At 37.0% G+C, this 22,644-nt stretch overlaps 1 protein-coding gene across 12 annotated transcripts in view; it reads right to left on the bottom strand.

The window, feature by feature from the left end:
* Positions 1-11,175, bottom strand: part of caskb (calcium/calmodulin-dependent serine protein kinase b) — a 68,795-nt gene extending 57,620 nt beyond the window's left edge. For all 12 annotated transcript variants that reach the window (XM_053497926.1, XM_053497929.1, XM_053497927.1 and 9 more), the window contains exon 1: positions 10,401-11,175. In XM_053497926.1, the coding sequence (XP_053353901.1) occupies positions 10,401-10,459 (59 nt within the window). In that variant the 5' untranslated portion in view covers positions 10,460-11,175. The remainder of the gene's footprint in view (positions 1-10,400) is intronic.
* Positions 11,176-22,644: the final 11,469 nt, after the last annotated feature.

Genomic DNA, 22,644 nt, shown 5'->3' with positions numbered 1-22,644 from the left:
GCAATGCTACAGATGCCATTAAATGGAGAGAAATTATTTATCTTTATTTAAAATTAAATTACGCAAAAAAATGTAAAGGGTGGTGGCCTCGTAGTGGTTGCTTAACTTTTCCCTTTTGTTCAAAGCAAAAACAGATTCATGAATTGGCATGCAGTGGCCAAACTGGAAAAGCTGATGAAAGCTCGGCACGTTGCACTGAATAATAGTTCAGATGTCTCCATTCATTTTGATGAAAGGAAATGAAATAAATAGAAGCAAACTAGGAAAAAAAAAATTCATGATAATAAGCAAGGCACAGGATCTCAAAGGACACAACTAAGAGCTAAAAGGTATTGAGTTGGCTGAAGATGGCAGATTATGAAGCCATTATGACAGTGAAACTGAAATATTAACAGAAGTAAATTATATGTGTATATATATATATATATATATATATATATATATTTTTTTTTTTTTTTTTTTTTTTTTTTTTGCAGGATATAGCAGCATATTTGGCATAATCATGCATGTGGGTCCTGATTTTTTCTTCAGGAATCCCCTGAAGAAACTCCTTGAACTCTAAAGGTTTTTCCTTTTCAATTTATTTTACACTTCTGAAGCACAAGTTTTAAATTGTCAATTTATTCCAAGTTTAAGTGATTAAAGGGCCATTTTAAACCAGAAAAAAACCTCGATAGCAATGTAATCGAGGTCAGAGCTGACACAGTCAGAAACTTGGGCTTGGATCTGTCAAAGAGGCAAGCAACAATAACTGATATCAATTCGGGAAAAGAAATAAAGACATGGAATTGATTTCTCCCTTATGCGATCAGACAGATGCAAACCCCAACAGAGTTTATTCGTTCTGGGCAAGCGGGCAGCATTAATGTCGACCACTGAGTAGTGTGATACAGTATGCTTCTGGCTAAGAAGAACACAATTTTAGCAATGTATTTTTTTGTAACTTAATTTAGGGCATTGGTGGCTCAGTGGTAGTTTTCGGGAAGGCACAGGTTAGATTCCCAGCCAATGACCAAACCCCAGCCACTGCAGTGCCGGTCCCAAGCCCTGATAAAATAGGAGGGTTGTGTCAGGAAAGGCATCGGGTGTAAAACCTGTGCCAAGATGTTGTGTGGATCAGTCGGTCCGCTGTGGCGACCCCTCAACACGATCAGCTACTCCAACCTACTTAACACATTTTTTGTTACTTAATTTTAATGAACAAACTTACAACATACAGGTTTTTAAAAAACAAACATAACAGTAGTGCTGAGTAACGTTTAAAACGTATAATTCCAGTTTCGATACCAATACTCTGACTTCAACATCGGTTCCTGAAATCATTTATTTCCTTTTTCCTTATTTCCAAAAAATGACGTCGCTGTTCATTCTCACATATCACACCCTTCTTTCTTTTTTAGAATATTACAGATAACATAAATCAAATGAACAAAGACATTTTCTTCCCTGCATGTTAACGATGCTTAAATTCACTTTTTTTTTATTGCATGGAACAGTACTCAGTTCACTGTTTACCAGGAGAATCAGCCTGAGTAATGAACAGAACTGTTGTAGTATGTTCATGCACAACACTGGCTGTTAATATTAATAAATAAAAATGTATAAAAGCCAGAATTGAATTGGGAAGCTTCATATTACCAGACGGCTGCTGTAGCTCCTGAAACTCTAATTAAATAAGTTACAGTTAAGCAATTGATTTCTCTAGCTCTCTCTGTCCGGAAGCTAAAGCTAAACAATATCTAAAGTTACATTAGGGTCCCAGTTTAAGTCACCGGCAGCAAACTTAATAAATTAATGTTTTTGTAAAAACCAAGTACAAGCTGCTTAGGTTAGCAAAAGTTCGTTTCTAAACGTTACCTGCTAAAACCCCAGTCACAGCACCAATGTTATAGAAACCAGAGGGAGGAAATCCGCTCGTAGAGATTTTTAAAAGATAATTTTCAGTGTTATGCAAACTTGAATGATGAGAAAAAGATGGACGAAGGTGGTTTTTTTCCTTGTTCTTGCAGTCAAACGCAGCAACTTTCCGCTCTCACATTTATTTCACCGCTTTTATGTGTTTTATAATTTTTTTCGGTCTGTAAAATTATATTATTCACATATTATTGAAGCAATTTGGTCAATGCCAACAATGAAAAACAACCCTGCTTTACAGAAGTACTGATTTGAAAAAAGCTGACGCTAACCCTTGTCAGCTGTCCCTCTAGAGGCAAACTAGGCATCTTAAAAAAATAACTGCAGCAGAGGAATAATGCTCATTCTGTACCTACAGAAGAATAACAGTCCATGTAGCATTTGTACGTTTCATTTGTTGAGCTCGGAGTTTGTGCTCACATCAGAAATAAAAAAATAAATGGATAACAACCCATCACATTACATTCATGGTGTTTTCATAAAAAGTCTAGGGTTGTAATTCCTAAATGCTCAATAAAATATTTTAAATATCTTGCATTAAAGCTGAAAGTCAATTCTACACTCATTGCTTTATTTTAAATCCATTGTGGTTTTTTACAAATACAAAATGTGTGTCAATGTCCAGCAGTGTAATCCTACTTCATTTTTGCCAGGAAACTCAATTTTCTAATTGCACAATTTATTTTATTTTAATCTTAATCACGATTTTAGTTTCCTGTAATTAAACAAACACAATTAACTAACATTAAAAATGCGAGCTCCACCTATAGAACACAAAGCAGAAGCATGATGCTAGAATAATACCAAAAGGTTTTCCAAGAGCTGCACATGCAAATCAAACAGCCATGCACACATTCATTTTTATGGGGACTTTTCCCTTTTTCCTTTTAGCAGGACAGAAGCTATCAATTGCTAGGTAACTCTTATGTGTGTGGCAAAGTATTCAGGCAATCAAATAATCATCAGGTAATCTTTCTGTTATTTCTCAAATCTAATTATCCATTAAAATATATAGTAACCTAATAGTACTTCCGCTGTCAACTGTTGTGACTGACAGCATGACAGTCATGTGTCTGCAAAAGGTCAATACACAACTCCAGCCTACTCTAGTCAGTGCTCTTAATGACGCAGTGTCGATCTTTACAAACTGTCCCTGCATCCAAATAACATGAGAGCTTTCTTCGAATAACTCCAGAAAGATATAAACAAGAACCACAACGACGTTTGCATTTGAGGTGGTAAAATGTTGCAGTTGCTCTAGAATCCTACAAATGGCATGCTCTGAACTAATTCACACAGGCAGACAGAACAGCATCCTGTGTATTAGGTGGAAATTTATTTGCTAAGCTTGTTTAGAGTTGTAACAATTTTAATTGCACTTGCCTCGGTTTGGTCGCTCATATGTTGAAAAAGCTACGTATGCCGAGGCAAATTTCTTTGAAAATTAGAAAATTCTTTGAAAATAAGAAATAAGGCGGGCCGTTCGAAAGCTAAGGTACCACTGTATTATTAAATCATGATACACTATAGAACTGCGGTACAAATCGAATTGGCACCTACTGTAAGTATGTGAATATATCAGGTGTTCCCAGATGTTTTCCATCCCTATTAACTTCCACAATGTAAACTAAGACATTATGAGAATTGAATGTTGAGCCAAAACAATGTTTTATCTATATAAATAAAAGAAAGGTTTTGTCTGTACACTGGTCAGAACTCGCACTTTCGATGATATCTTTACGTTTCTGCGACCAGCCACAGAAAAAAAAAATGTCTGCATGTCTGTATGTCTGTCCAGAACAGAATTTAATGAAACCTTGCCAGTTGTTATGTACTTGCCTGAAGTTAAACCTGCACTATAAATGAAATTAAAATGTTGAGTGATGTAATAAGCAGTCATTTGCCAGATTACATCACAGCATCTATGGCTTTTTTTGGACTGTAGGTGGTCTGGGCTGATGAATCCCAACTTCAATTTCATCATGTGCACAGCCAAGTGCATGTGTGTGACTTACCTGGTAAGAGATGCCAACAAGATACATTATGGGAAGATAAAGGCATGCCTGCTGTGTGATGCTTTTGGCAATGTTCTGATGGGAATCTTGGGTCTTAGCATTCGAATGGATGTTACTTTGACACAATGACCTACCTTAATGTTGTGGTAGATCAAGTTCATCCCATCATGGCAATGGAATTCCCTAATGGCAGTGACCAATTTCAGTTAATTTTAAACTTAATTTTTTTTATTTAAGATAAGATACCCTGCTACTAGCACTGTAAATCACAGGTATATTGTCCATACTGTCGACTTCAGTAGAATAAGCTGAAATGTGCAACTTGTGTTTAAATTGTATGCGTCATACTAGGTGATAATCTTTCTTTCCATGCCGACCAAAGAACAAGAAGCGATACACTCGCAAAACGTGAGTATTCGCAGGAAATGCAAGCAGTATCTATTTTCTGCAAAAGCTGAGTTATATTTTTGGGAATTCATCAATTTACATAATTTAATATTTGTCAGTTTTCCTAGATAATTTTAAGTGTGATTCGATTCTAAAATTAAAACCCAGTGATTCAATTAAATTAATTGACCAACAAAAGATTGATTAAATGACATATTTAAAGAGATCACACAGCTCTAACTGCTACACTAGTTTGTGTGAAATACGAGTCAATCAGTGCCCTTCCGCAGCCAAAGATCAAAGAGATGAAAATCTGAAGTAAACACTGGTGGGCGAGAGGTGTTCTTACAGATCTATAGTGCAGAAAGGGAAGCATGGTTTTCCTCTTGGAAGCTCGTAGGATCACCTAATGCAGGGCTCCGGACAAAACTCCACCTTTAAGAGTGTTTGCTCCTAAAGCCAAAATATGTAGGAACTATATCAAATTTTTAGGACCCAAAACTGAACCCTGTTAATAACGTATCCAGGCAAAATCATGTACATGTAGCCACACTGATTTAAACTGGCACTGTGGGTACAAGAAGCTGAGTTAGCTGTGCATTGCTAGCATTATCTGATAACGATGACTGAGTCTGGCTGGCATGACTGTACCTGCTCGATCAGTATCGATGGCATCTGATGTAAACAAGACAGGTTTTGGACGAGCAGTGAATAACTAAAAAATAAGATTTTTCGTTTAGCTGTTGACTTTTCTTGTCAGTTTTCAATGTTCCTTGAATAACCAGCCAACTAAACTGTCACCCCCGCTATTTAGCGCAGTAATGGGCCAGGTTTAAGTGCTGCCAAGATCTTGTGTTGTTTAGCAATTCACTTCACCAACTGCTCCTTGTCATGCAAGTACATTTACAGTGGAAAGAGCACGGGAGGAAAGGAGCACGCATGATAGTACAGCAGGGCTGCGTTCAATAACAAGCACAACATTTGCAAGTTTTGATGAACTGTTTACTGTTTGCAAGCACTCTTCAATGCAACGCTGCTTTACTACAAATGTTATGTGTCCTCTTGTACTTTCACAAAAAGACAGACACAAGAAAGGACAGTCACCATTATCGACTGTCTGGGGGGGAAAAGAGCCACATTGGCAACCATGTTAGTCACCATCTGGAGCCCTGTAATGTTACCCCCATGTGGGATGAACATATGCACAACAAATATATTTATCGCAGCTGGAGGGGATCAATCAGATCAAATGTTTGCATGGCTAATATTTACCTATTGCATGTATTATCAAAGGTTTACACCACAATCAATCCGCTCTCAATCCGCTTAAAACTTCATTACGACCAGACCGGAGGGGGAGGGAAATAAAGGGAGTCTTCACCAGGAGTGAAATAATGCGGGGTCACATTTTGGGAGACTCATGTTAACTTGTTAAAGAACTAATAAGATATGGGACCTTTAAAGAAATGGAATTTGTAATTAAACCAGAAACCTATAATGGCCTATAAATAGCGTAAACTCTACTTTAAAATATAAGCCACTTGATACTGCACACATAACAAAACCACTGGGCTGAACACCTCAAATAAAAACTGTCAAGCAAAGCTGCTTTGAGTGCAGGGCCAACAGAGTGACTGAACTCACACTGGCTCAGTTAAGCTGACACAGTAGCTTGGAGTTCATGCTGTCCAATAATGTAATTGTTTTTGCAATTTTAGCCATATTTGCAAAAACAATTACATTATTGGACAGCATGAACTGTCCAATAATATATCTAGTGCTCCTTTCCAAATTAAACCTGGTAGCAGCGTAATAAAAGAAACAAAATGAAGGAACTATTGTAAAGATGACTGGAGTAAAAAATACGACAATCTTTTCCCACAGCATTCACTACAGTGAAAAATGTTCACATGGCGGATAATTAGAGCAGCATCATCACTCTTCAACTCTAGCTTAGAATAACAAAAAATTAGGTGCCACCTTGTGGTGTTATTTAGTATTACCACATATCTATAAGTACCATCTTATTAGGCTTTTGATCGTTAAAACATGCGCCCAAGAACATTTTCAGTATGAAAAACACAAGCAAACAAAACATCAGTAATAGCCAAATTTTCTTTTTAAATATCAGTATCAGCCCAGGATTTTGCAATTGCATCCCTAGATGATTGTATGGAAAATACAAGTTAAGCAAAAAATTTAGAATTTTGATATCTGAACTTGGAGTAGAAGCAGAATGTGCGCTATATGAACCAGCTACTATAAATTTCCAGAAAATTCTGTCTGTCTATATCTACTACTGTCACACAATTATACTGGTACAGAAAAATTACTTTGGTACTTTTAAATCCATGGAGTTCTAAAAATGGTATGATACCAGCAATTAGAAAAAAATCTATCCTTTTATTACGCGAAAGGCTATTTGATCTCGTCAACAGGAATCTGTCACAGATTTACACACAATACCGACAGGGTGACTTTGCACTAGTGGCATGAGTTTAATTCAATTAAATGAAATTTTATTTGCATGGCGGTTATAACAACTGTCATTGTCGCAAAGCAGCTTTACACAGTCAAAAGAAAATTATACAAGTTTGTAAAAAATGTCATTGTATATAAATCAAAATTGTTAGATCATCATTGTCCCTGATGAGAAAGCAGAGTCCAAGGAAAAACTCCCTGAGATGGCAATAGGAAGAAACCTTGAGAGGAACCAGACTCAACAGGGAACCCATCCTCATGCCTTTAATGGCATTAAATACTCTTAAAACTCACACATTACACTCATTAATATGCAAGCAAACCAGTCTCTAACCTCATATGCATGTGCTCAAGTCTCATAGTTTTGAGACTAATGTGCACAATCAGGTTTTAATATGTGCAAGAGACTAATTTAGTTCATTCCCCTTTTATGTCCATAAAAGAAATACAGTGGCATACTAAAATATATATATATATATATATATATATATATATATATATATATATATATATATATATATATAGAGAGAGAGAGAGAGAGAGAGAGAGAGAGAGATAGATAGATAGATAGATAGATAGATAACATGGGTGACTAGTGCTAAGTGCTAAAAGTGTTGTCCATGACATCATATGCAAATACCACTGAGACTGTCACCTAAATGCGAGACTTTTCAATCATGCATTACACATCCCCTCTACCCACAACAGAAATTAACTAGTGCACATATGCGTCTCCAATGTGATTTTATACAGAGAGTTTTAACATTTAATATATTTTAATCCTACTTCATACAGTTATTTTTTATATTTATAAAGCATTAGCCTACAGTATTATATACCCTAGTCCTAAATTATGATACATCTAATCAGTCTCATCAAAATGTTTTGGTACCTCATGGACTAATTAGGCCCTCTGCAATGATAAATTCATTTCTATAATTTCCTTTTTTTTTTTTTGGCTTCTGGCTCAAAGCGAACGCATTCATCAAATCATCCAAAGTACTGAAACAGTATGGCAGTATAAAAACATTTCCATTGTGATAATACTGGAATCCACAATACTGAACGGACTGTGAGGATATGTAAAGGGCTTCACAATGACATTAATTGTTGATGGAAATATTTGGCCTATAGATTAGGGAATAAGACCACCGCACTTCACTCTGACCAAAAACAAGACCGCAGCTTTGTTAGATCACTGAAATGAATCCCAAAGAATAGCATGCAAAAAGTGAAGGGGTCTAAATTATTTCCAACCCCATTGAATTTCTGACTCTCCCTCTCTCTCTCTCTCTGTCTGTTAGTAGCTGTTGCTTGATAGGGGGAGAGCAGTCAAGATGGATGGGAATTTGCCAGGGCTAAATTAGAGAAAGATTTGTCTCTTCTTCTTTTTTTTTACTCCTTACAGTGATGATACAGCAAGCTCTGTAACAAGATTTCCCAGTTTGATTACAGGGAAAGTCACCTCAAAATTACATATATTGGAGACGGATGCAAAATTTAAAAGATTTCAAGAGTTATGGGCGGATGAATGCAGAGAGACGGAGGAATGAGGGGGAACTCGATAGCTAATAGTAAATTCAGAGCAGGGTTAAATGGCTGGCTACTCAATGCACATAAGCAAATTACTTTCCAAAAGTTGATTATTCAAGCAACAAAAATGAATCAACAATTTTTTTTTAATTAATGTTGCAAATTGGCATCAAACCATACATGTTTGAGACAGAATATAAAACGTTGTGTTGCACCGTTGAGAAGAGGGCAACAAGAGGAAAGCTTAAAGTAAGTGTTGGACTTTCAAAATAAGACAGAGTCTGATAACTGAAATAAGCAACAGTATGTGGGGTAACCTTCATTTTAGCTACCAATATTACTAAGTTGTCTACCCTTCTCTTAGTGACCTTACTAGCCATCATAAGCATTAGTTACATGGGTGAATCAAGATATGAACAGAATCGCAAGACAAATTAAATTGGCATTGAGATAATATTGTGTCAGCTGGTCCCTAGTGATTCCCAATACAAAAGAGGGGTATGGAAACTTGTGAACAGAGGACTCTTTTTTTTTCCCCCCAGATGGTTTCTTCTCCAGATTCTTTTTTTTTAACACTGATACACCTTCATCAGGTAGCAATAATAATCTTATTGAGATTATAAAATAAAACTTTTTTTACTACACATGGATTATGAATGAATTAAAAAAAAATAACTCATTGAAATTGTTTTAGAAATGTAAATGTTATAGTACTTTTTCTTCTATACATTTCATACTTTTCATTTCAAATACCATACCAGTGTTTACTTGTATTTGCTTATAGGCCAGTCTTGTGGTGTCTAGCTATCAACTGACTGATTTTGGCATTAATTCAGCATCATATTTTTGCATTGCATTCTATCGGCAAAGCAATAAATTTCAATATTGGTCGATCATAACTGTGGGAAGCCAAAATCAAGATTAAAATTTTATTAAATGTGCAGCCCAAGTGTATTAACCACTTTGGTGTTTGGTTAAAAAAAGCCTGTTTAACCTAGCAACCTGGTGCTAATTGGGATATCCTTCCCTCACCCAATAATATGCAGGAAATCAAATATATTGATAAACACCGCTTTCTGTCCTGATTTGTGCAAGTTTATTTAAGTGGTACCCAGTGGTCAAGACACTGAATGTCTGATTAGTACAATAACCCTCAAATTCTCAGTTGTATAAACGAGATAAATGTAAGTTGCTTTGGATAAGGGTGTCTGCCAAATGCCAGAAATGTTTTAACCTTTACATTATAATTGATCCTGTTTTTACATTAAAAGGAATGACATTCATGATAACATTTGTTATTGTAAGTTGTTTTTATGCAATAAAATAAGCTAAATTACAATAAAAGGACATGGGCAAATATAAACACAATGATCAACGCAATTAATTTAGCTAATGTTATATCTCACATTGTGCCTCGCTTTCATATTATCCATCTGGATAGTTTTGCAGTAAATCATTCCTTTTCCTGCATGCATACTGTATCCTCAAATTGGTGAATTTGTCATACAAATCGCAGCTGTTTCTTAACTACTGGGTATCCATTGTCATTTGTGACATCCACTTTCTGGGTTTGCATGTATTTTCTGCATGCCTTGTATTTGCAGACTGCGGGCCCTTTCAGCCACAGCTGGCCCGAATTGATCACAGCAGAAATTACCGATTGATTACAGCGGGGATTACTGACTACTGAATTATGGATATGCACAAAGCATGCTGGATATCGTAGTTTCGCTGTGTAAAATCAGGAAACTGGTCAGAAATCATGAATTCTGATAAACCACTCATTGACTGAGAAATTATCAGGTTTATGTAAAGAAAAAATATTGAGCTCTAGTGTTAGGTTCTTGACTGCAGACAAGAATAGATTATTATAAAATGAGCTGAAACACTGTGGTTGCACTTACAAAAAAAAATATCAATATTAATAAATATTGTCATGTCAACAAGATGAGGATGTTAATGACGGGTTAAAATCATTTGATGCTGTAAGAATACTTTGTATAAGCAATAAGGATAACCTGAATGAAAGTTGAAATGAGCTGCAGCTCGTCAGTGTATTTCTATACTCACTTCCCGATCACCTCACACAGCTCATACACATCTTCAAACAGCACGTCGTCGTCAGCCATGGTCTGGTCCAGGGAGACTCAGGGATTCTAGCTTGCTAACGTTATCTCCGGGAAAATCCCACCAACCTGGGATGTAGCAAGGAATTCAATCGACAGCTGTAGTTTCGTTTGCTTCTGCGGTGAGATGCAAACTCGGTATGCGCCGCTGGAAATCACGGCGCCGCTTTTCAGCGCTTATCCGCAGGAATTGCTGTTCAAATGATTATTCCCAAGAATACCGATGACAGAAACCGGCTAACTAGCTTAGCCAGCTCGCTCGCTCTGCGATGTACGTTATAGGGCTGACACTCCTCCGCCCCACCTTCTCCTTCCTCGTCTAGCAGCCCGGCTCTCTAATCCGCTGATCCGTGCAGACCAGTGTGCGCGATTAAAACGCTGATCCGAAGATGATGTCGTCGGTGAGAAAGGAACCATCCAGCTTCCTGAAAACGCTTGACAATCTAAGCCTAGCTAGCAGGATTAATTACCGTCAGAGAATACAGGATACGGAGCCTTAGGTATATCGTTTCTTGATTTATACCGTTAGCCGCATAATTCTCTGTTACAGCTTACATTACTCCACTAAGACACACATGATTGCCATCTGAATTTGCAGTACACGCCCTGGCTTCACAGGATGCAGCGTATTCCACTAAAAAATTCCGAAATATACCGGTTTTCTCCTGGCCTTCGTTCCCTGAGTGCCACTCTGCAGCTCCGAAGCTGCTACTCCTGTCCAAAATCCCAAGGCTCCGCCCTCTGAAATGTGCGAAACTAGAAAATAAGGAGCCAACATGGCTGCCTTTACGCGTTGAAATTCCCGGATGAACTCGATACGTGAAGTTCAACACTTTGAGCCAAAATGTCCGGATAGGGGCGCGACTCTTCGCTAAACGCCCAGCAGTTTCTCAAGCACCCCTGCTCCGCCAACTGAAACTGCACAAAAACAGCCAATCCTTAGGAGCGTTATCTCAGGCGCTCCGTGTGCTAGTTGATCATCACTTTACGAGTGTAGTGCAGGAGGGGGTTTTTCTTCTGGCATTATTAATGGGGTCTAAAGTGCTAAAATGTATGATAAAACATTAAAAATGGCAAAACCAAACAAATCACATAATTTATATTTTCTTCTTTATAAAACTTCCTTTGTAAAATGATACATTGGATAAAAATACTTTTAAAAATACTTTTTTAAATTTGTAACATAAGACAGAACTGTTAGAACTGTCGAAAGAATTGTGTGATATAATCTTTCAACGGGTTTATTCATCCTATCATGTGTAAGCTTTTTGTGATGTTTTTAACAGTTCTGTGCAATGTACATACAACATTAAAAAGAAAATGCAATATTCAAATACAAAAAAAAATACAAAATACATATTGATATATTTCAATAAATACAAAGCCATTAGGAGGAATCATTGGCTTGAGAGACTGACAGGAACTGAACTGAACTGATCTAAGATTTGCGCTTCCAAGATCTTTTTGTAAATGTGTGTGTGTGTCTGTAAAAAAAAGAGAGTGTGTGAGAAGACAAGGTAAACCCTCTATATGTGTTTTTGTTGCTTGTGGTTGTTGTTGTTGTTGTTGTTGCTGTTGTTGCTGTTGTTTTTGACCCAGGTTTCTATCCTACAGGATCCTAATGCTTTGTGGGACAGCATGACCTTGCACACTTGACAAGCCCATTTGACAATTAAATAAAACCAGTCATGCACAACATAACTGTACAAGTCCTGGACTACGGCATCCTTTATGCAACAAAACTGGATGATGACTATACACATGGTGAAATCAGATGGTTTGCATTATTTTTATAAAACAGCACTGCAGACCCTCAAACATTGCGGACAAGCAAGGGAGCACATGATGTGGTGCGGGTGGCAAGCACTGATCACTATTACTCATCAACGCCTTTGAGAACAGAAAAAGTTTAAGGGATCTGTAATCACAAAGAGGCAAGTAGTCACATAGCCTGTGATGATGTCATTAATCCTTTTGTTTTGCTTTTGTGGAGACACTAACGACAACGACTCTGACCCTTAGGAACTGGCCTTGGCCTCAGCTTCACTCACTCCAAGGATATGTACTACCTCTGTTGATGTTTCGACAGCCCCGGCCCTCATGTCACCACACCACAGACCTAGACACAACCCTCCCCTGCACAATGCCACTCACATTCCTCCCCACTTTTCCACACTTTCACCACAGGGTCTCTGTGTCTGTTTGCTTGTCATTGCATCTGGATGCTAAAGTAGGATTATGGAGGTAAAGAATGAGGGCAGCAGACAGAAACCTAGACCCATTTCTTTAATATGGACCCTCTGCTTATATACCTGCTAAATGTGAGCCTGAATCAATAGCTACTAACTCCAGGCCATGACGAATTAACTCCTAGCTCACCAGCAGCTAAGAAAAACCACCCCACCCCCCAAACCGCAGGATGACACCCAGCCTCTCCTTTCTAAACATACTAAAGAAGATGATGTGGAGGATTTCATTCTAACGTTTGAGAGGACAACTGTGCAAGAGGGCTGGGAAAGCGAGCACTGGGTCTATGCTCTAGCACTCCTTCTCCAGAAAGGCCCACTCGGCTTATTTTGCCATGCTGAGGAAAGCAGCTTAAAGTATGACATGCTTTAGAGAAAATCTTAAGACCACATGGCTTTTCACCCACCCAAGCTGCTGCCACTTTCCATTGAGTTTAACTAAATTTTATTTGTATAGTGCTTTTTTATAATGGGCACTGTCACAACATAGCTATGCAGAAATAATACTTCTGAATATAAATTAAAAAGTTACAAATATATAAATATTTGTAATTATCTATTAATCCCTAATGAGCATGCAGAAAGCAGTGGTGTCAAGCAAAATCTCCCTGAAATGACATAAGGAAAAAACCATGACAGGAACCACACTCTAAAGGAAAACCATTCTCATTAAGTGATGCTAGATAGATAAGTCACACTACAGGGACCTACAGCCACTTCTATGTCCCACTACTGTCTTTATGTCCTGAGAGCAGTTTTAGACAGGAGCAGAAGTTAAAAAGATGTGAAAATGCGTTATCGTGATCAGATGTGCCAATTCACTGAGGATTCATAACTTCCAGTGGCCCTTCACGGTTCACACAGATGCTTCTAAAATAGACCTAAGTGCCATTGTCTTACAGGATGAGGATAGGGAAGAATACCTAGTTCAATATGTAAACTGTAAGCTCACACCCACAGAACAATATGCTGCCATAGAATGAGAAGCAATACCCATTAAATGGGCCAGAGAGAAGCTCACGTTACATCTAGAACATTTTACACTTGTCACTGATCATGCTCCTCCACAATCATCAATTTAATTAAATTTCATTTGTATAGCGCTTTTACAGTAGACACTGTCACAAAGCAGCTTTACACAAATAAAAGAAAATTATGGAAACGTGTATGAATCACCTACAGGGTCCGGGTTTGATGGCCGCCCAGGCTCGATTTCTGTCTCTGTGTGCATGGAGTTTGCATGTTCTCTTCATGCTTGGTGGGTTTCCTCCGGGTACTCCGGTTTCCTCCCCCAGTGCAAAAAAATGCAGGTTAGGCTAATTGGCATTCCCAAATTGCCCGTAGTGAATGGGTGTGCGAGTGTGTGTCTGTGTGTGCCCTTAATGGATTGGTCCTGCCTCGTGCCCTAAGCCTCCCGGAATAGGCCCCAGGTCCCCGTGACCCTGAATACAGGATAAAGCGATATAGAAGATGATTGATTGAGTGTATGAATCAAAATTATTTCATTGCCCTGATGAGCAAACCGAAGGCAATGGTGGCAAGCAAAAACTCCATAAGATGGCAGTAGGAGAAAACCTTGAGAGGAACCAGTCTCAACAGGGTGATAACGGATAGCAGGAATTGTTTGACAGTCATACTGTGTGTTACAGTAGGTGGATGGAAGTTCAATATAACAAATTATGTCTTTAAGTTATGGGGTCCAGTTTGTTATTGGAGGCTCAGGTAGACTGTAGGAAATTCCAGTCCTGAACTATTGAGCGATTGCAGTCACAAGTTCTCAGAGAACAGCTGTCTACATCAGCCGAGGTAAGGACTGTCTTCATGGTAAAGTGGAACTGTTTCCAGTTACCACACGCATCCCAAGCAGACCACACAGAGCACTGATATGACAACATCTCCAACCAGAAGCAGGAAACCAGGACGAGTCACCCAGATCTAGAGGGCAGGGGGGGTCTGGGTCATTTGCATCATTCCAGAAGAGAAGAGAAGAGAAGGAGAGATAACAATTAGGTAATTAGGTATGGTTACAGTTACATAATGTATAAGGTGAATGAATATTTACTGCATAGTGCAAGCAGGGACTCTGGCCAGAAGGAAACACAGACCTGAGGTCTATATAATACCCTGGTATTCTAATGCACTTATCCAAGCATTTCACTAGTGCTTGGATACCATCAAGGTAGAAAGTGTTTTCAGTATGCCAGAGCCATGATCGGACTGCCTGCTTCATAACATCATCACTGCCGGAACCCTGGCCTCCCAGTAAATTCTACAGGGTATGTGATTGTGTATAGTCCTCCAAAAATAGAATACCTTTGGTGATCAAACCAAGCCCTTTTTTTCCTGAGAGCATTCCACTTTATAGGAACATTCGAACGGAATTAAACCCGGACCCTGAAGGTGCACGGCAACAGTGATACCAACTACACCACCGTGCTGCCTCTATGCATACAATCTAATTTAAAAAAGGCTATTTTATTTTTAAATAATTCATTGTTTTTAAATTACCGACCTTATTACAAACTACCCCATACCCAAAATACACGGAAAACCCTTGAATTTTAATTCAGTTCACAGAACAGTCATTGAAAAAAAATCTGTTAGAATGTCCATATGTCTACCACATATTGAGTCTTTCATACAGCTGCTGTCCATTTGCTGACTAAATCTTTCCCTTGGTGATAGCATTTTCAGATTTTCATTTATTGTAATAGGTAGGTAATCCCTCTTCTTTTACCTTTAGTAAGTTCTGTAGAAAGCTCTTGTTCTTTGCCGTGGTGTACAGGTCCTCAGGCTGTTGGTGCAGTGTTTTACGGTCTAAGCTGATCCATTCATCCTTCATTGTGATCTGTTCTCTTCCTATACTGCACACTGGACGTTCACTCTCTGACATTAGCTATAAGCTCTGTTGATTCTTCTTCAGCTACTAGTTTAGTAAGTACGAAAGAAGTTAAGTAAACAAATAAGTATTAGGTTAGTAAATTTAATTTGTAGAGCACTTTTAAATCTATGTGCTTTACAAAATGATCTAGATAGAACTACTGTACATAAAGTATTTCTACCATTTGGTGTCCTTTATAGCTTTAGACAAGAACCCTGATGAAAATATTAAAATAGCAAGGCCAATTGTTTTGCTTTTGCTATTCACTGAAGTCATTTGGAATTGAGATCTGATCACATAGAGATGAGTAACTGCTACAGAGGATGGCCCCATATGGTCTGCTTAAATATACGTGTGAGAAATGAGAATGGTTCCACTTAACAACATATATATAATATACACTCAACAAAAATATAAACGCAACACCTCTGATAAACTCTATGCGAAGAAGATGTGTTGCACTGCATGAGGCAAATGGTGGTCACACCAGATACTGACCGGTTCTGAGTCCCCAGACCCCCAATAAAGCAAAAAAACTGCACATTCCAGGGTGGCCTTTTATTTTGGGCAGTATAAGGTACACCTGTGCACTACTCATGATGTCAGATCAGCATCTTGATGTGGCACACCTGTGAGGTGTGATGGATTATCTCAGCAAAGCAGAAGTGCTCACTATCACACATTTAGACTGATTTGTGAACAATGTTTGAGAGAAATGGTAATATTGTGTATCTGGAATGAATTTTAGATCTTTAAGTCCATCTCATGAAAAATCGGAGCAGAAACAGAGGTGTTGCGTTTATATTTTTGTTGAGTGTATGATAGCCATAATTCAAGGGTTTTTTTCCTTGCCACCATCGCATTTGGATTGTACTTAGGGACAAAATGATAAACCTATAAACGTATTTATTTATTCATTTATTTGCATATTTTTATTTATATCCAGAATTATTTCTATAAAGCTGCTTTAAAGCAATGTCCATTGTTAAAAGTGCCATATAAATTTAATTAAATCAAGTTCAAAGTTCATACAGTGGGCACAAGAACATCAGCTGGACCATGGAGCAGTAGATGGACGTGGCCTACTGTAGTCTGATGAATCTGATCAATTTGTGTGTGTGTACATTGCTTACCTGGGGAGGAAATAGCACCAGGATATACTGTGAAAAGAAGGCAAGCTGGCACATGCAGTGTAATGCCCTGGTCAGTGTTCTGCTGGGAAGATTTGGGTGCTGGCATTTATGTGGATGTTACTGTGTCAAGTACACCTCTTCATGACAACAATTTTCCCTAATAGCAGTGGCCTTTTTCAGTAGGATAATGCATCTTGCCACAAAGCAAAAAATGTTCAGCAATGTTTTGAAGAACATAAAGAGTTTAAGATATTGAGTTGGCCTCCAGACAACAGCTGCTTGACCTTTTGCCTCTAAATCCAGCTTATGATCTTTAGAGCCAGTACTGGTGTCCCATTATCCAGTGGCCTTTATCCAACACTCAGAAGTGGGGAGAGAAAGTGCTTGGTCCTTGTAGCCCTTAAAACTAAAAAAAAACAAAACGCTCATCATGAAAGTTCAAATGAACAGTTTGATGTCTGAAGCATCCCCGTTAACACACACCGCAAGTCTTCCATATAAGCACATATATTTGTATATTTATATATGTAATTTACCTGTGCTGTGTTGCCAGCACAGATCTGACACTCATTTGTTGTATGACTATGCTATAAACTTTGTGGCAACAGACCTCCTGTAGCAGCTTTGGGATGAACTGGAACAGAGATTGCAATGCGAGCCAGACCTTTTCGTTCAGCATCATGGCCCGGCCTCATAAATTCTGCACAGAAGTAATGGCTACAAATTCTTACAGAAACACTCCAAAATCGTGTGAACTGCCTTCTAAGATGTTAATTGCTGATTTTTGAGGCTGGTAACTAAATCAACTTCTCCTCTGCAGCAGGGGTAAGATTTGGTCTTGCTTTCCTGGGATGGCCTTCATGAGAGCCAGTTTCATCATGGTGCTTGATGGGTTTTGCTAATGTACCTGACAATACTGTTCTTGTGAGGACTATTCGAGAAAGGCCAACCTCTGTGTCTTAAAATAACAACTGACAGTTGCTTTTGTTGTTACATAATTACCTAATTCCATATGTGTAATTTCATAGTTTTGAAATCCCCAGTATTGTTGTAGAATGTAGAAAATAAATCACTTAACCAAAACAAAGAAATTTGCAAGTGATCCCAAATTTTTGAGCAGTAGTATATATATAGTGTTCTGCATTTATTGATCACATAATTGCACTACAGCAATGTACAGTATACGTGCGTGTCTATGTATGTATGTATGTATGTATGTATGTATGTATGTATGTATGTACAGTGGTGTGAAAAACTATTTGCCCACTTCCTGATTTCTTAATCTTTTGCATGTTTGTCACACTTAAATGTTTCTGATCATCAAACACATTTAACTATTAGTCAAAGATAACACAAGTAAACACAAAATGCAGTTTTTAAATGATGGTTTTTATTATTCAGGGAGAAAAAAAATCCAAACCTACATGGCCCTGTGTGAAAAAGTAATTGCCCCCTGAACCTAATAACTGGTTGGGCCACCCTTAGCAGCAATAACTGCAATCAAGCGTTTGCGATAACTTGCAACGAGTCTTTTACAGCGCTCTGGAGGAATTTTGGTCCACTCATCTTTGCAGAATTGTTGTAATTCAGCTTTATTTGAGGGTTTTCTAGCATGAACCACCTTTTTAAGGTCATGCCACAACATCTCAATAGGATTCAGGTCAGGACTTTGACTAGGCCACTCCAAAGTCAGTTATGTTCAATTATGTTATCTTTGACTAATAGTTAACGGTTTTTGATGAGCAGAAACATTTAAGTGTGACAAACATGCAAAAGAATAAGAAATCAGGAAGGGGGCAAATAGTTTTTCACACCACTGTATGTATGTAGGGCCCGAGGTTGCTGCACTACACAGTTATGTAGGTAGCATCTGAGAAACTACTCTGTATGTCAGGGAAGTCACAAAAATCCATACTCAAATGCAAGGTGATGAAGGTATCCAGGCATCAGACATAGTTTTATGAAAAATGGAACAGGAATTTCTTTTGGGATCGATGTCAGTGGTATAGCATTGTGTTGTTCAGTACATTTTCTAAGAAGAACATTTACATTTAAAAAGGGAAATAAAGCTTAGGATTGCAATAAATTGTGACTCTGTTTCATCAGTAGCATATTTGTGCATATTTTAATGGAAATAAAATTACTGGTAATTATTACATTCACATTTTCTTTGAAACAACAGAAACTTTTTTATAACATTAAGTACCTTAATCTTCTTAAAATGCTTTAATGAAATGCACACAAAACATTTGTTTAACTGGCCCAAAAACACACAAAAATTAATTACTACAATTACTACCAAGAAAAAGAATGAAGTAAGAAATATTCATATAATTTCATCACAATTACAGTATATACATGTAAGCAAAACAACTTTAAATAAAGTGCATGGCTTCCAGCCTACCTCATCTGATTCCACATTAATAAATACAAAATGTTGGTTGGCCAAAATTAGATAAGTGGACATTTCATAATGACAACCAAAGAAAAGTTGAAAACCATTTTTAAGAAAGCCTTAAGACATGCATGCAGGTACTGCAACTACTGAAAGAGTTTTCAGTTTACTGATCTCACACCATGCAACTTTTTTTCAAATTTATGTAAATTTTTGACAAGAAAATCTGGAAGCAAAAAATGAATGTAATTTTGTATGTCAAAATGTAGTCATAACGGATTAACTATATTAACAGCAAAAAAAAATTTGCATGTTATAAAAATAAGTGTTTCCTTTTTTTTTTACACAGGTTTTTACACAGAGTAAAACACATGACCACATTTCTATAATATTCAGTCAGAAAATACAAAGTCACTTTCGTAAAGACAAAAGCAAAGAAATAATATAGCAAAAGACTTAAAATAAAGTGCATGGCAGAAAGATTTTTAAAAAAAACAGGATCATAGGCACCCAAGGCCAATTTACGCCCACAGGGGCCAATTTCTGTTAGTGTCTAATCAACTGTAAAGTATGTTCAGGTGTGCATAATATGGATTTTAGAAAAACAGTATTCAGCGCATAAAAGTAATTAAGTTACACACATCAAACTTTTTTCATAAAAGTTGATAAGTGTTTTGCTTTCTTGTGGACTAGCATGTTGGCTCTCCTCAACTGGCAAAAGTGGGCTACAGTTATTACGTCCAGTTGATCATATTTCCCTTTTATGTATTTAATTTCTAAATGTGTACAATTTCAGGGTCAGATCTTTTTTTGTCTTACAGCAAAAATAATATTTAGACAATACTTGAATTGTGCTGCAGGGTTTTTTTTTTTCGTTTAATGCCGAAAAAAGCACTAATGCATCTGTTACCTGCATGCCTACTTGTCTACTGTATTTACTGTGATGTTGCACTGAAAAAAAAAAACACTTTCAGTTAATATAAATTCACGATTTATTTTATGATTAAAAATGACACAGCCAAATATCTATAACAGTTACCATAAAATTAGCATGATTTTTACTTTTGTTAGCAATTTTTCTAACCATCATATATGCTAAGAGATTACAGAAGCTACTGATTCTACTGCAATTTTGTTGCTTTTGTTTGAGTTTGCATTGCATGTTCGCTCTGTTTTGTACTGTTTTCACTGGTTTATAGAAAGCGTTGGTGTTTCTAAACAAAATGATCCAATTAGCCTAAAAATATGCTGACAGCCCCTATCCTTCCTTCAGTCATGCTTTGTTAAAAAAAAGGTCTAATTCAATTTCTAGAAAATATAAATATATTTATGAACACCTAACAGCACAACAGAACCTTTTATAAAAAACAAATTCTGGCTTGATGTTTGCATAACTGAGACAGGGTGTTCCTATTTTAGGAAAGTCAATGTGATGTGTCTCCCTGAAATTCCCAGTCTGCTTAATCAGGATAGGGAATACTAACGGGTAAATTACATATGCACATAAGCTTTAAAATTCAATTATTTTAGTTAGAGCAAAGAGTCACCCAGGATCCAGTGCCCGTGGAGAAAACGAGTTTAAGTGGCAAATGCTGGGCTTGAATTAACCCTTCAAGCCCAGAACCTTAACCATTTGAGTCACCACTGCCCCTGGCATGCTGGGTATTGTTGTTTCATTACTTTGATATCAGAAAAACAATTTTTAAAAAATCAATAAGGAATTCTGACAGTAAGCAGTATAATCCTGGGAAACAGAACAATACATACAGTACCAGGATATAAAATATATTAAAATTCTAGTTTCATGCTGAACTACAGTGTTGATCAGACAGCATTGCAATACATGTTGATATCTCTATTGAGCAAATCATACTGTCCCCCAACTGTTTATTAACTATTTATAAATTGATAAGAAACTGTCATTTGCAGGATTTTCCTTTTAGATGGTAACTGCCTTAAATCCATCACCCACAGACACCACCACAAGTTTCAAATAATCACTGGTGTTTGCTCTGCCAGGTAATGAAGGTATTTTATGCTCCAGCTTATGTTGAGTGTTCTCTCTCCCATCAGTCATTTTCAAATAGGAAACCATCAGCATGTTTGGTGACTGACACAATTTAGGCTCTGGAAAAAAAACCATGTATTAAAGAGTAGTATATTTTTATATACGTGTTGTCTAGATGCAAGGTGCTCTGCTGTTTGACTGAATCTGTGAGGTTACTTATATATTTGTTTAAGGTCAAGCAGCAGTCACACATTTAACAGTGATAAGGTCCATTAACCCTCATATTTAAACATGAAACTATGTACGTTCTCATTTAATTCTCAATATATCATTTATTCATTTTCAGTAAGTGCTTTATCCTGGTCAGGGTTGCAGTGGATCTAGATCCAATTCCAGGTACAGTGGGCATGAAGCAGGAATCCAGCATAAAAGGTCCAATCCACTTCAAGAACACATTTACTTACATTTACACACTCATTCATGCCTCTATAGTTATCAAATAAACCTTTAGGTAAGTTTTTAGTTATCAAATAAATATAGTTGTCCATCGACAAACAGCCATTCTGGTGATAAATCATATTGATCACATGTTGTTGTATCTATGGTAGTCTGTAACAAATCATAATCCTACACTTTGTATACAGTTTTTTTTTTTTTTTTTATATATATATGAAAATTAAACTTCATGACTGCAGCCTGGTTAGTTGCTCACTATTACTAGGTGACTTAAGTTCTGGAATGTTAAAAAATAAATATGTTTAAATATTGTTTAGATGAAGCCTACATGCTTAATGTATAATTCATGCTATGCTATAATTAATTTTGAACCTCTAACCTAATTTGGTCCTAATGGTAACAGATGCAAATATATTAATTACAGTAGGATTGAATAAAATTTTACTTTACTATTACATAAACTAATGGAACAACAATACCCCTGGTGAAAATACAGAATAATAATCAAATTGACAAATCTCTTAATATGATACCAACCTGTTTTTATAAAACAGAACTCATGCTTTCTCCTTTGCCTTTTGTCAAATATGAGATAACTAATTATAACAAATAATAATCAGGCCATATTTTAATTATATTTGTTATAAACAATTCTAGCCTTTTTATCAATTGGTCAGAGCAAAAGTGCTGTCCTCTCAAAACAGTATTTTAGCTTAAAGAGCAGTGTGCCTATAATTAAAAAATGTGTGATGAAACATCTGACTGATTGTTTTACGCATATTGTCCAATTGACATTATTTCAAATGTATCTACACTATAAAAGCAGAATATACTTTATAATTTAATTATTCATTCCTACTCTCCAAAACCTTACCATGAATTTCTGTACTTTTCTCTGCCACATATAAAATGTAGTCTTTTTACAGACATTTATTAAATCAAAAGCAACAAAAAAGCAATCCTGAAATACTAATAGATAAGGTTTAGCAGACAGCATCCTCTTCATGTGGAGAATAATTTATATTTAGCATGTATAGTTTTAGCTAAAAAGAAGCAGACACAATGCGAG

The sequence above is a fragment of the Clarias gariepinus genome, chromosome 6 (genome assembly GCF_024256425.1).
Source record: "Clarias gariepinus isolate MV-2021 ecotype Netherlands chromosome 6, CGAR_prim_01v2, whole genome shotgun sequence".
Lineage (NCBI taxonomy): Eukaryota > Metazoa > Chordata > Actinopteri > Siluriformes > Clariidae > Clarias > Clarias gariepinus.
This window is presented reverse-complemented; position numbering and strand designations above follow the sequence as displayed.